This window comes from Rhinolophus sinicus, chromosome 2 (assembly GCF_057876585.1).
Source record: "Rhinolophus sinicus isolate RSI-liver-muscle chromosome 2, RSI-T2T, whole genome shotgun sequence".
NCBI lineage: Eukaryota > Metazoa > Chordata > Mammalia > Chiroptera > Rhinolophidae > Rhinolophus > Rhinolophus sinicus.
In genome coordinates, this window is record NC_142502.1 from 25,521,602 (window position 1) to 25,534,655 (window position 13,054).

The following is a 13,054-nucleotide window of genomic DNA, read 5'->3' on the forward strand; positions in this document are numbered from 1 at the left end:
ACAGTGAGATACAAGCTCATAACCCATTTTCAAATCAGTGAGCAGATCTGATTCTACATGAGAAAAGGTTACAAAACAAGTCTCTGTTTTGTAGGAAGTGCTATCTGAAGACAGTGTTGCAGGACACGCTCCAAATCCCTTTGTGGGAAGCCTTAAGCAGGTAGAAACAGCTGGATTTTTACTCAGCCTAGCAGGGAATTATGGGTAAGTCAGGATTTCATGAACAAGGTTCTGACTATTCACGGATGCTGTTAGAAGGAAAAAGCAGGCTTTACCTATAAGGCCTGGCAGTGATATATAGTCTTTCTTAATTTGATTTTAATGTTACCTTTGCTTACTAAAATAGCCCTTTGATCCCTTTCTTCTCAAGCAATGAAAGAATTAAACTTATTAAGTCAGCTATTGATGGTCCATGGACGAGGAGAAGAAGAATGTGAAGATAAAGTCCATGGGTGATCCACCAGCTGTGTCTTAACTAGTAACTGGACTCCTTCTATTGAAATATTGCAAGAGAGTCACTAGTAGGAGAGAAAAAAAAGTTTTCACATTCTCTCTCTCTCTCGCTCGCTCGCTCTTTTTTTTTTGCCAAAAAATGAGGAACTCAAGAAATCTCCAGACAGTTGAAAGGAGGACAAAATGCATCTAGTTTATGCATCACATCTCATTTTACTTCAGATTTTTATTGTACTAGTAGCTGCTTCAAAGGCTTAACTATTGGATATTTGATAGTTTTCTCTGTGAGCTGTTCTTCAAGACCTAATTGTAACATAAACACTTTTACCCTATAAACTTGGAACTCCTAAAAATGCCCCCACTGTTATTTATTTAAGTTACGATATAAATATAATTTAAACAAAGTCCATGTCCTAAAATCAAGGAATAGCTAAAAACTGCATTTTCTTTCTTATTTCTACTCTATTGTCCCCAGTAATTGCTTTCCTTGATTTGATTTCATGTACTTTAAAAACATACTACTCAAAAGCCGTCTCTGCATCACCAAACCAAAATAAGTGAGGTTTGGAAGCAGGAATACATTCAACATATTCTCTTTTGGGGCCTTACCAAGCTGAGAATGTCATAGTATTAAAGCAATAAAGAATCATGTCAATCCATAGTTATTACAGAAAAATAATGTTAGTGTTTAGTTTTCACAACTTCCCTCCTTACCCCTACCAACAATTTCAACTTATCATCCACCCATTTCATGAGGTTTTCACACTTTCTTTAGTACCATCTGAAAATCTCTCTGACTTTAATGAAAATATGACCAACTTTACAAAATTACCCCTAAACCTTAACTCTGCAAGCCTCAGTCTCTCTCTACAGGAACTTGTTATAATCCAGTCAAGCTTCTAACATTTCATTTGTATGTTAGGAGGAAAAAAAAAAAGAACAGTTGCACTTAGGAAATGAGAGTTAGCTGTCATTCTATCAGCTTGTGAAACAGCTCGATAGTGGCAGAAATGATCGTACTGTCATTCTTTCACTACCACATTGCTTAAGGTAAAACATAAAGGGGCATCGCCAATTTTCATCTAACATTAGTTATGCTAGAACTTCTAAAGGAAAGGTTCAATGCACAAAGTTTAGCCAACTAGAGAAGAATGCTGTAACAAATTGATTTTACAGCCAAGTGTGTGCAGAAAAAAATGGCAACAAAATTCCCAGGTGACTGTGCTAGCTGGAGCCATAAATAAGCACAATGATCTGCCAGGAAGTTCAATTCTGTCAGAAAACTGAAATATTTTCTTTTACTTAAATCATGTTAACTTCAGCTAAACAGTTGGATAGCTGTTCACAAGAAATTAAGGAACAAGAAAAATCCAGTTACTATTAACACCAAAGAAATGCACGCCAACCATAACCCAAAGGTGCTTTGGTACTGTAGCCATAATAGACAAAAGTGTGGTAGGGGAGCAGGGAATTCCCTGACGGTTAGATGACAGGGTCAGAGAAGGTTTGTGAGCCCTGCTATGTCTCCCGCGCAGTTGACACACCACCATGTTCCATGACAAGAGTCACATAAACACAAGCTTATCAGCGGGCTTGTGGAAATAGAATGTGCAACATCTCTGCATTGAAAGGTGACTTCAGGCTTGCTGAAAGTCTCATTAATCAGAGGAAACGATGCTTTTTGCCATAGATGAAACACTATGGTCTCAAGCGGAATGCATGTGAAGTTTCCAAAATATTTCCTCAAAGACTTTATGCAGTTTTGGTTTGTGACTTTAGCTGGAAAGCATAAAGATGGACATGGGAAGGCAGTTCAGAAGAACATCTGTGAGGATTTAAGTTGGGCAGCTTTCGGAAGATGACAGATGTTTAAAGTTAAGGCCTTTATCTGCAAACAATAGTATATTAATAAACTCTATACCATATTTACAAATGCATCCTCTTGTATTAAAACTAACATTATTCTGTTCACAGTGCCATTGTTTATACAGGTAGCAATCCCATAATACTCATGTATTTTGGCATGGGAATCAGTAGCGCTTGGTATTTACAGAAAATGTACATGTGTGAATATAAACATGTCACTGAAAATGAGTTATTGATAAAAGACAGATTGGCTAATGGTGCAAAGAAAGGAATGAACTGTACAGCACCTTCCCCTCGGATCGGATAGGAAATGTAGTTTCTTAAATTGAGAAGATGCCAAACCTCTTACCTAAAGTGGCATAAAGTCAGTAACAAAACAATGAACCCCCTGTTCAAGTTTGGGTACACTGAGTAATCTTAGTCCAAAGTTTTAGATCCATTGTCTAGTGCATAAAATATAAAAGTTAAAAAGATTTATTATTATTTTGTAATAATTATTATTAAAATAGAAGGTACTTTCTCTCACGTTCTCATTTGTGCTCTTGCACTTAAGACCAATATCCTTAGAGTTGCAAATATGCTGGTGTTTTTGTCATGCAGATCAGCAGTCAGATGGCAAATGCTAAAATGCTCTGGGCGTTGGAACAGCTGCCTGTCACAATGTGACCCAGGACCCCTGGGGGACATGGCACAAGCACCTCTTTCTTTAGCCTCGTCTTCTCCTTGAAGGGCAGGCAGGCCTGCCTCTGGAATCGGCTCCCTGTTACTGAATGGAGTTGCTCGTTTCGGCAGTTAATGCTGAGGTGGCGAATGGCTTCTGTACACTTGGAAAAAGGAGGGGAGGCAGGTAAGTAGTAGGAGGGTGGCATTCCAAACAACCCCAGGATGAAATCCAGACAGTGGCTGGGTTTATCAGCAAGGACTTCTCAGAGCTTCTACCCTTTTAGGAGGCCTCTACTCAAGTTCTCATTCTCTCAGTGTGCAGAGCAGGGGGCAGTCCTGACTGGCTCTATGGGGCGACGCTTGCAGTCCCAGTCTGCTCCTCGTTCTCAGTCCCGTGGTCTGTGTGGTCTGGGCTGCCGCTGCCACTGCCACCGCTGCTGCCACCACTGCTGCTTCTGTGCTGTTTGGGCAACAGGCTCTTCCACTGGGCTTTGTTGTGTGCGAGATGACTTAGCATGTTCTCAGACAGGGCGCTGTTTCCAGTGAAACGGGCCCATTCCCGGAAGAGTGGCTCCACGATGTAGGTCATGAAACCTAAAACAGGCAAGGCGAAACCCATCACCATAAGGGCAGGAAAACATGCTTCTTCCTCCCTCACAAACACGACTGGGACCCACTATGTACTCGGCCCAGGGATATGAAGACAAACAAGATGTGGTCCCTACCCTCAGTGGAGGGGCATAAGATATGTCACCTTGGGCTTGGCATTTAACTTCTCTGTGCCTCAGTTTCCTCATTTGTATAAAGGAACTAAGAAGGGTACCAAACCAATAGGGTTGTGATGACAATGAAATGACTTAACACATGTAAAATGCTTAGAAAGCTCCTGGCACATACTAAACACTCAATAAATAGTGACTATTATTGTTTGTAGAGGGAGAAAGACATGTAAAGAAACAGACTAAAATAAAATCTGTGCTAGAAATAAACAGGAGGCAGCAAAGGGAACATTATATCAGGAAGGGGCACATCATTGGCTTAGACCACCTGAAGAATTCATACATTTAGCCTCTAGGATATTTTTTCAGGATTGGTGTTTCCTAATTTTGTCTTACTTTCAATTACATTAAACAACTAAGTGTAGGTAAATAAAAGTTCATCTTCAATACAGATTTTGACATGCATAAAAGTCGTGTTTTAATGACTAGGCTAAGACTGTTTGATGTTAGACTTCTTTGTTTGCATGTCTGTTCTGTTAATTATTTTGGACTTGTTGCTTTGTAATCATGTTTCACTGTTAATGCGCGTTTCATACTGAACATGATTAGTAAAGCAAACATAATTTTCAGTCTAGACTGGAATTACTGGAATTATCACAAACATGGACATACTTAGGTTTTACTGTATTTCCTTGAAAAGCAGGTGTGGGAGGAAAGGCAAGTGTATTTCAGCATAACAAAATCTTCCACCAACTAGTCCTGTATGTGTACAAGCATGTGAATTATAGGCTTGATTTGATTATCGTTTTATTTGACAAATGGCAGATACTTGGCCTTTGAGGATGCTATAGAGATGGGGAAAGGATGAAGCAATGCAAATGTTATTGTGCATTTCTGCATTATCTTGTGAAATATAATTTAAATATTATGAGATTATTTTAGATAACCCGAACTTGAGGAGGAAAGTTAAACCAGCGACTTTATGTATTTTAATAAGTTTATGTAGGGAGTCATCGAGTAAGGATTTCAGTCTTGAATTTTCTTGCTTGCTATTCTTGAATTTTCTTCACCTCCTTCACAATCTCTGTAATTTTTAATATCTTTTACCTCAAGAGCAATGAGATATTAGATATCTAAAATAACAGTTTGCAAAACTATGTTATTCTAACTTTTAAGGTATGAATATTTATCAAGATTACCTTAAATATAAAAAAAAGTTACAAATCCAACATTTTAAAATCCAATACTAAAAAACCAATTAATTTTCTTCCTGAAATTGCTCTGGAATTACACTTCTATATTTCTACTTGTCATATATAAAGACCTCTTATAGTAGTAGATAAGAAAGCCATTTTAAAGTCTGAATAGATACCATGAGGCCATTTTTCAAATGAAGAAAGGCTTCTGCATGATCAGATTTGGGAACTTGTTTCATCCCTGCACAGTGAGTTGGGCCAACCCAGACTGACTTTACCAGGATATTGTCTTCCTGGAAGGGTGAGGATGGGGAAAGGGAGAGATAGTCGCCACAGCGTAAACAAGGAATGAAAGAAAGCCTCTTGCTCTTCACCTTTCTGTAGATTTCACCAACAGCAGATTTATTCAATTTAATACCTTCTTTTTAAAATGCAGAATTTGATGGAAAGAGGGGAGGGGTTGGGGTAGGATGATGTGGGGTGGGAGGAGATATGAAGTCCCAGTTCCACTTGGGTAAATATGAATTACTTAAACAGAAAATCAGATCTATACCTGAGATGGCCCTCAGCAAATTCTCATTGTGGATTGGGACAGGAAAAAAAGAGAGGGGACCTGTTCAGTCCCAGGGGAATCAGGGCAGAGGAAATTGCTGCATTACTTAGGATCCACTAGAAAAATCTTTGTCTGGAAGGCTGAAGCCTGCAGCTCCCATTAGACTGTTTATCTGTTTGGATTTTTCTAGGTTAAGCTGATTTAGCCCCACACACCACACCTCCCAACCCTGAACCTACATACCTGGGAGATATGGAACAGTGGCAGAGAAAGATTTATGTACTAAGGGTTCTTCCATAATCAGCTTCTCTTTCCCTTTATTATTGGTGTACTGGTGTAGCATCCATGGGATTTTTCTAGTCATTCAGTCCCCATCCCATTTTAAAAACAGGTATCTATGGTAACCACATTTTCCTGAGCTGAAAATCAGGACATACGATCTGACAAAATATGTGTGTTCTCATGACAACAGGATAGACTCTCTGAAAGCAGGTCTGTCTTGCAAACCCAGGTTGTGGGCTTACCAGTGTGCATGTTTTTCTTTGGCAGTTCAAAATGTCTTTAACAGGTGCCTGACAAATTTTTGTCTAGCCAGAGTTTAACAAATGTGGGTCCCAGGATTAGGATTTGGGTTAGGACCTATTCCTTTTATATCACACCTGCAGAACCTCCGCTACCAAAGCCGCCTGACAGGAGGGAGCTGAACAGGGAGACTCGGCAGCATTTCTGTCGATGTTCCTCCCCCTCTCCATTCCCCAGCAATTCTGTAGCTTCATCTGCCATGGATTCTTCCTGGGTGCCGTTTTTTTATAACACACTCCCCCTTTGCCTTTTTTGGATGGGGGAGTCCATTTAATTGTAAAAACATCAACACAATATTAAGGGCAATTTGGAAAAATGAGGACAACCAACAATCTTAGAATTCCAACATACCTATTTTAATGTCTGTGTATTCCATTTGAATCTTTGTAACTAGATTAATTTTGTCCCTATCTCCTTTGGATGACTTTATGATTCTTTTGTGGGACTGTGGATTAGATGTGACCCACAGTGATTGGGAGCACACCATTCTAACTTATTCTGGTTTTCTCAATTTTCAGCTTATCGTTTTGGGTGCCCCCTTCCCTTCCAATGTCAAGGCATTGAGCTTTGAGCCATGCAGCGGTCTGAGGCACTGTGACTACATTAAGCTGTCTGAGCTCTGTGGGAACTAGTGAAGCACATGATCGGGTACATGTCAAGATCATAGCTTATAAGTAAAAGAGTTAAAGTTCTGAGTTTGGTTAGAGGGAACTGCAAGGAAAAGAAAGACTTGCGTTAAATGTGGATGGAATTGGTAGAGTGTTTTAAGGAGTGATAGAAATTCTTACTGGGTCAAAAATATTTCCCCTACTAAGATGCTTAAAATTTCCACAGCTTGATTTGCTTAATGATCTTTGCATAACTTAATTATTAAATAATAATTATCTTAGATGTATTAACATCAGAGTTTAACAGTTTACTGCAATTGACACATGAGAGTGTAGTCCTAAGAGAATGAGACTGAAATCAAGTTTTGAAGGGGAGTCGAGAAGCATGGGACTCCAGAACCGAAGGTGGAGTGTGGTTTACAGGGCATGGGCCTAGAGTCTGAACCCTTGGGATTGTGTGTTGGGGATAAAGGGTAGTGACTCAAATTGGAAGGGTCCTAAAGGCTAATTTCCTCCCTTTAAGTCCTAAAGAGAGAGTGTGAGCTCATCCCCTCTTCAGCAGCAAATAGGAGATTCTTATTACTTTCCTTCTATTCTACTTGGTTTTGATTTGATTCTGAACTACCAAGTCAATACAGGTTAATTAAGAGTCTATAACAAGGCTTTACCCTATTTTTCATAACTTTTCAATTGTAAATTACCTGGTAGAGTACACTCATGATTAGAGTGTTTATTTGGACTCAATCATTTTGGATCTTTTAAAAGCTATGTGTAGACCTTCTTTGTGATTCTTGGCAGAGGTGCCAAAACAATTCCTTTAAAATTAAAATTGAATTCAACTCACCAATTTGTATACTAGGGATTGAATCTTTCTGTTGATTACAAAGAGGACTGATTTCCAGGTCAAATTTCTGTTCAAGATCACCTAAGAAGAAAGAAGAAGAAACACAATGGCAATCTAGAACTTATAAAAAACGAGTGTTGACAGTTTTACCGATCCAGTTGGAAGAAGTTATTCTGGAAATTACGGTTCCCTGCCTTTTTTAAAATTAAAGTTTATTGGGGTGACAATTGGTTAGTCAAGTTACATAGATTTCAGGTGTACAATTCGGTATTACATCATCTATAAATCCCATTGTGTGTTCACCACCCAGAGTCAGTTCTCCTTCCATCACCATATATTCGATCACCCTTACCCTCATCTCCCACCCCCCACCCCCCGCCTCCCTTACCCTCTGGCAACCACTAAACTATTGTGTGTGTCTATGAATTTTTGTTTCTCATTTGCTTGTCTGGTTCTTTTGTTGTTTTTGGTTTATATACCACATATCAGTGAAATCATATGGTTCTCTACTTTTTGTCTGACTTATTTCGCTTAGCATTGTAATCTCAAGATCCATCCATGTTGTCACAAATTGTCCTATTTCATCTTTTTTTCTACCGCCGAATAGTATTCCATTGTGCATATATACCACAACTTCTTTATCCATTCATCTATCGAAGGACATTTTGATTGTTTCCATGTCTTGGCCACCGTAAAGAAAGCTGCAATGAATATTGGAGCACACGTGTCTTTGTGGATAAATGTTTTGGATTTTTTTGGGTAGATACCCAGGAGAGGGATAGCTGGGTCATATGGTAATTCTAGCCATAATTTTTTGAGAAACCTCTACACTGCCTTCCATAGCGGCTGCACCAATTTACATTCCTACCAACAGTATATGAGGGTTCCTTTTTCTCCACAGCCTCTCCAACACTTATTACTATTTGTCTTGTTGATCATAGCCATTCTAACTGGTGTGAGGTGATATCTCATTGTGGTTTTTATTTGCTTTTCTCTGATGATTTTCATACATCTATTTGCCATTTGTATGTCCTCTGGAGAAATGTCTCTTCAGGTCTTCTGCCCGTTTTTCAATTGGGTTGTTTGTTTTTTTGTTGTTGAGTTGTATGATTTCCCTGTATATTTTGGATATTAGCTCCTCATCGGAGGCATTGTTTGCAAAAATCTTCTCCCATTCTAGTGGTTGCCTCTTTATTTTGTCAATGATTTCTTTTGCTGTGCAAAAGCTTTTAAGTTTGATACAGTCCCATTCATTTATTTTAGCTTTATAAAAACAAGAGTACAACTAATGGACAGTTTCCTACCATGAAATGGAAATTCTGGCTTTAAGTCACAAGTTAATAAAATTGATTTTATGCTTCTCCTCCTCTTTTCACTCTTCCCGACCCGAGTCTTGTTTCACCTGAACAACCAGGAATAATTAGTAGGTAGGAAATGGGGGAGAGGGACTAGAAGATCTCTGAGGTGAAGAGCACCTCAGTCTGCAGCTACAAAATTAATCAGAAATAAGGGTCTGATAGCTTTCATTCTTACTCCTTAGAATTTTACCTAATGTAACTGAAGGATAAGAAAAGTATAAAGGTCAGAATGATATTTCTTTTTAATGCCTTTGTCAGCTAGAAGACCAAAGGAGAAATGTATAATGTAAAGCTTTATCAAAACACTTTATTGGGTAATTTCTGCACTGGGAAAAACAATCTGGTTAAACAGTAGATAAGCTGATCCTCAGAAACATTAGCTGGGCTCACAGTTACGAATGTACTCCTCTAAACGAGAGGAGATAAAAATTTAACATTTACAATGTGCTTACTGTGGGCCAGGCACTGTTCTAAGCATTTTACCTACGTTAATTAATTCAATCCTCATAACAACCTCATTATAATCCCCATTTTACAGATAAGGAAATTGAGATGAAGGGACGGGAAGCATGTTGACCCAAGGTCACACTGTTAGTAAAGAGGGGAGCCTGGATTCCAACCTAGGAAGTTTGGCTCCAGAGTGTCTGCACATAACTATTGAGCTAGAACCTTAGCGATCTCCCATTTCCATCATTTTCTCTAAGACGGTAGCCATGCCTCCCATGGTCTCTAAGGCCCCGGTGATACTCAAGAATGATGTGAGGAAATAACTCGGGCTTACCCTGAGGAGTTCAGGTAAGCCAGGTGATGATAGCCTTCTGAGGGCAGGGCATGACACCATTTAATATTAAAATGAATTCTTCAAAAGCCAACTCTATTCCTAATCTCCATGTTTCTGTTCATACTGTTTTTTCAGTCAATCTTGACATTTTCGAAGAACTATCTTTGATTTCCCTCTTTCCTTCATCTTCCATATTGAGGCATCAAATCTTGTTTATTCCTCTCTTGGGACATCTTTTTCTCCCTACTTTCCCTCTGCCTGACTCTAGTCTGGTTTCTTAATAAATCATGCTTAGTTTTTTATTCTGAGCTAGTTTCCTTCCCTCAATTTTTCTTCTACTTCAGTTATATATGTTGCCCTGATTACACATTCTAAGGTGACTCCCATTGCCATGTTCTCTACTTTAACCTGGTGTACAGGGGTCTCCACAAATCCTCTTACTCTCACCTTCTATGGATCAACTTGGTCTCTGAGGCAAGGGTATGGTCCCACCTCAGTGCCTTTGTCCATTTCTACTCCTTTCTATGTAGACCAGTGCTGTCCAGTTGGATTTTCTGCCATGATGTTCCCTGCACTGCCCACTATAGTAGCCTCTTGAAATATGAATAATAAAACTGAGTAACTAAATGTTTAACATTATGTCATTTTAATTTACATTTAACTAGCCATAGTGCCTTGTGGCTATCCTATTGGAAAATACAGTACACAATGCATCCTTCAACACCCAGCTCAGATTCTACCTTCCTTAGGACTAGATCTTCTCCTGTAATCTCTGCCATTAGAAGTCTTCCAATGAGATCACTTATTCATTTACTTATTGACTATATATTTGCAAAGCACTGTATGTTTCTGACACTTTGTTAATCAAGGTAGAGAATGCAAAGAGGAAACCTGCATAATTTCTTTCCTCCAGGAACTTTACTGCTTAGTATTTTGAGGTTATGAAACATTAACTATATTTCTTTGTGACATCCCCAATGGGGCTTGGTATATAGGGAAAAATCAGTTTTACTGAGCATTAGACAATGCTGGTAGCAGATGTTCAATAAAAGCTTCTGGGAATCTTGGTTGATTGTAAAGATACCAATCTATTGTTACAACAGGACAGGGATTCTACTTCCTTAAGGCATCGAGAGGAGGGGCTGGATGATATGTAGAATCCTAATCTCTGTTCTTAGAGTTTAACAGTTTTCCTAATTCATGGGATCTCATCTTCCTTTTCCCCTCTGTCCTCAACCTTGAATTGACAGGTTTTCCTTTGCTCAACATCACGAATTATTAAAAATACTTTGGTGAGGATGGTTAGCAGTTTGTGGAAGCACATATCCTAAACTGAAAGCTGGAATAAGATTAATCAAAATGATACAAACTGTGATTAAAGAATTAAAAAAATGTTAATGCAGTATGGAGTACAGACAGTTTGGATGACCAGAGAGTCTAGTCTTCTCTTCTTAAATAGGCTGAACTTCTGGTAGACCATAATGTTATTAAATAACAAGGACCCAACAATACCTCTCTATTCTTTCTCTGCCAGGAGACATGCAAGAGCAAAGTGCATGGAAGCTTACCGTTAGTGATCAGAGTTACAAATGTTCTGGTTTATTCCATTTTATAATGCTGCACATACAGATATTACGAAGACAACAACCTGGTTTTGCAGAGAGAGCTTACATATTTTTCTTGGTTGATTCCATTTACTCCATTTAGTTAACAACTTTGATTCACCAACTTTGTGGACCTTATTATCTGCCCAAGTCACATGGTCCCTGAGTGGCTCATAATCCAAATTTAATTACAAGATAAGCAAATGAAAGGGTTAAACTACAATCAGTGCCAACAGGAGCACAGGACTGAGTCAAAACCAAGAAGGACAGAATAGACTCTTTTCTGTGCCCCATTGTTTGATTTCCAAGGATGAATTAGCTATTCTGGAAATGACTAGCTCTTCTCTCACTGTGCTATTTCAATATTTTCTGTATCACACAGTAAATAAAGTATTTATCTTATCTAATCTAAAACCTCCACGCTCCAATTTCATCCAATGTTCCTTTGTTCTTTTTTCTCTCAGTGGAGATTTTATATCATAGGTGACTAGAATTGATCTTCTGCCTTCTAACCACTCACACTCAATTGAAGTGAAATAACGCAGAGCTGTCGGAGCTACGTGAGCACTTTTCCTCTGAGCACAAGAGACGGGGAGCAGAGCCTTCTGTCCCCACATGAACCCCATCCATTCTGCTTTGTCTTCTGTCTTTGGGACCATCACAATGTCACTGACACGTCTTTCGATGGAAGCTTCTGCAAAAGGCTCACTGTTGCTACTTGCTGGTATGTGGGACACTTCAGGCTTTATTCGTTCTTAGCTTCTCAAACCTGATCCTGTCACTAAGATCAGGACACTGTTGTGCCCGAACAAACATCCTGAGCACTGAAACCAGGCCTGAAGAAACGAGGCTGTGTTTGAAGGGCGATATCCCACCCAGCGTCAAGATCCTGCTCTAATTCATTGTCTTTTTTCTGAATGAGATTAATCCCTTATAAATTATACCCTAACTTGGGGCCATTTGTCTTTTCACTGTATCTGTTTGAGAGGAGGAACTCAATTCTCGGTCAGCTGGGCTCTATTTCATTAGCCTTATTTAAGAAAGTGAGGGGAAGGAATGAATACAAAAGAAGTTAAGTCCTTCTGTCAGAGTGGAAAACATTGACCTCAAACAGCATTTAGCCTTTAGGCCGCACTCAACTCATTAAAATGAAGGTCAGAGTAAAAATCAAACGGTCTCTCACATTTTTATATCCACAGAGGAAAGCCATTAAAAAAAAAAATGTATGTGAGTGTGTGAGTGTGTGTGTGTGTGTGTGTGTGTGTGTGTGTGTGTGTGTGTATATATATATATATATATATATATATATATATATATATATCCCGTTTTCACTCATTTTTATTCCACCCTATTACTACCTGTTTCCCTAGAAAGTCAATGTTATTTATTTCTAAATTATTTCCAAAAAAGGGATGGATAGTTTGCAAGAGAGTTAAAGAGAAAGGTTAGGATAGTAAGAGTTGATGAAAGAACAAATATCATGATAGATTAGCCATTTCCCGTTTTATTAGGGGAAACGTCTACAAGGAGGAGAGCCAGTGAAAAGGCAGCTGTCGGGTCACTACTAACCTTGCCGGTAGAACTCTTCACAGACCCTTTCACTCCACTGCTTGCTCATCTCCCAGATTCTGCAAGGATTGCAAATGTCAGCACACTTCAAGGCAATCTGAGAAGTGACAGGGCAGGGAGAGATTGTCAGCGGTGATCCTTCAGCAGCAAATGCACCCCAAGCCCAAGGTGCTGTCCAACCCTCTAGCCAGCGTGCCTCATGGTACCAGGCCCATATTCACATAGGGCCTCCCTGATGTGTCTCTTCAGGGAATAGCA

General features: G+C 39.2%; 1 protein-coding gene across 2 annotated transcripts in view; it reads right to left on the reverse strand.

The window, feature by feature from the left end:
- Positions 1–659: 659 nt before the first annotated feature.
- PDE7B (phosphodiesterase 7B) overlaps positions 660–13,054 on the reverse strand; it is a 289,479-nt gene continuing 277,084 nt past the window's right edge. For both annotated transcript variants that reach the window (XM_019732772.3, XM_019732774.3), the window contains 3 exons: positions 12,797–12,893; positions 7,485–7,565; positions 660–3,576 (listed from right to left, as the gene is read on the reverse strand). In XM_019732772.3, coding sequence (XP_019588331.3) covers positions 3,329–3,576; positions 7,485–7,565; positions 12,797–12,893 — 426 coding nt within the window. In that variant the 3' untranslated portion in view covers positions 660–3,328. The remainder of the gene's footprint in view (positions 3,577–7,484; positions 7,566–12,796; positions 12,894–13,054) is intronic.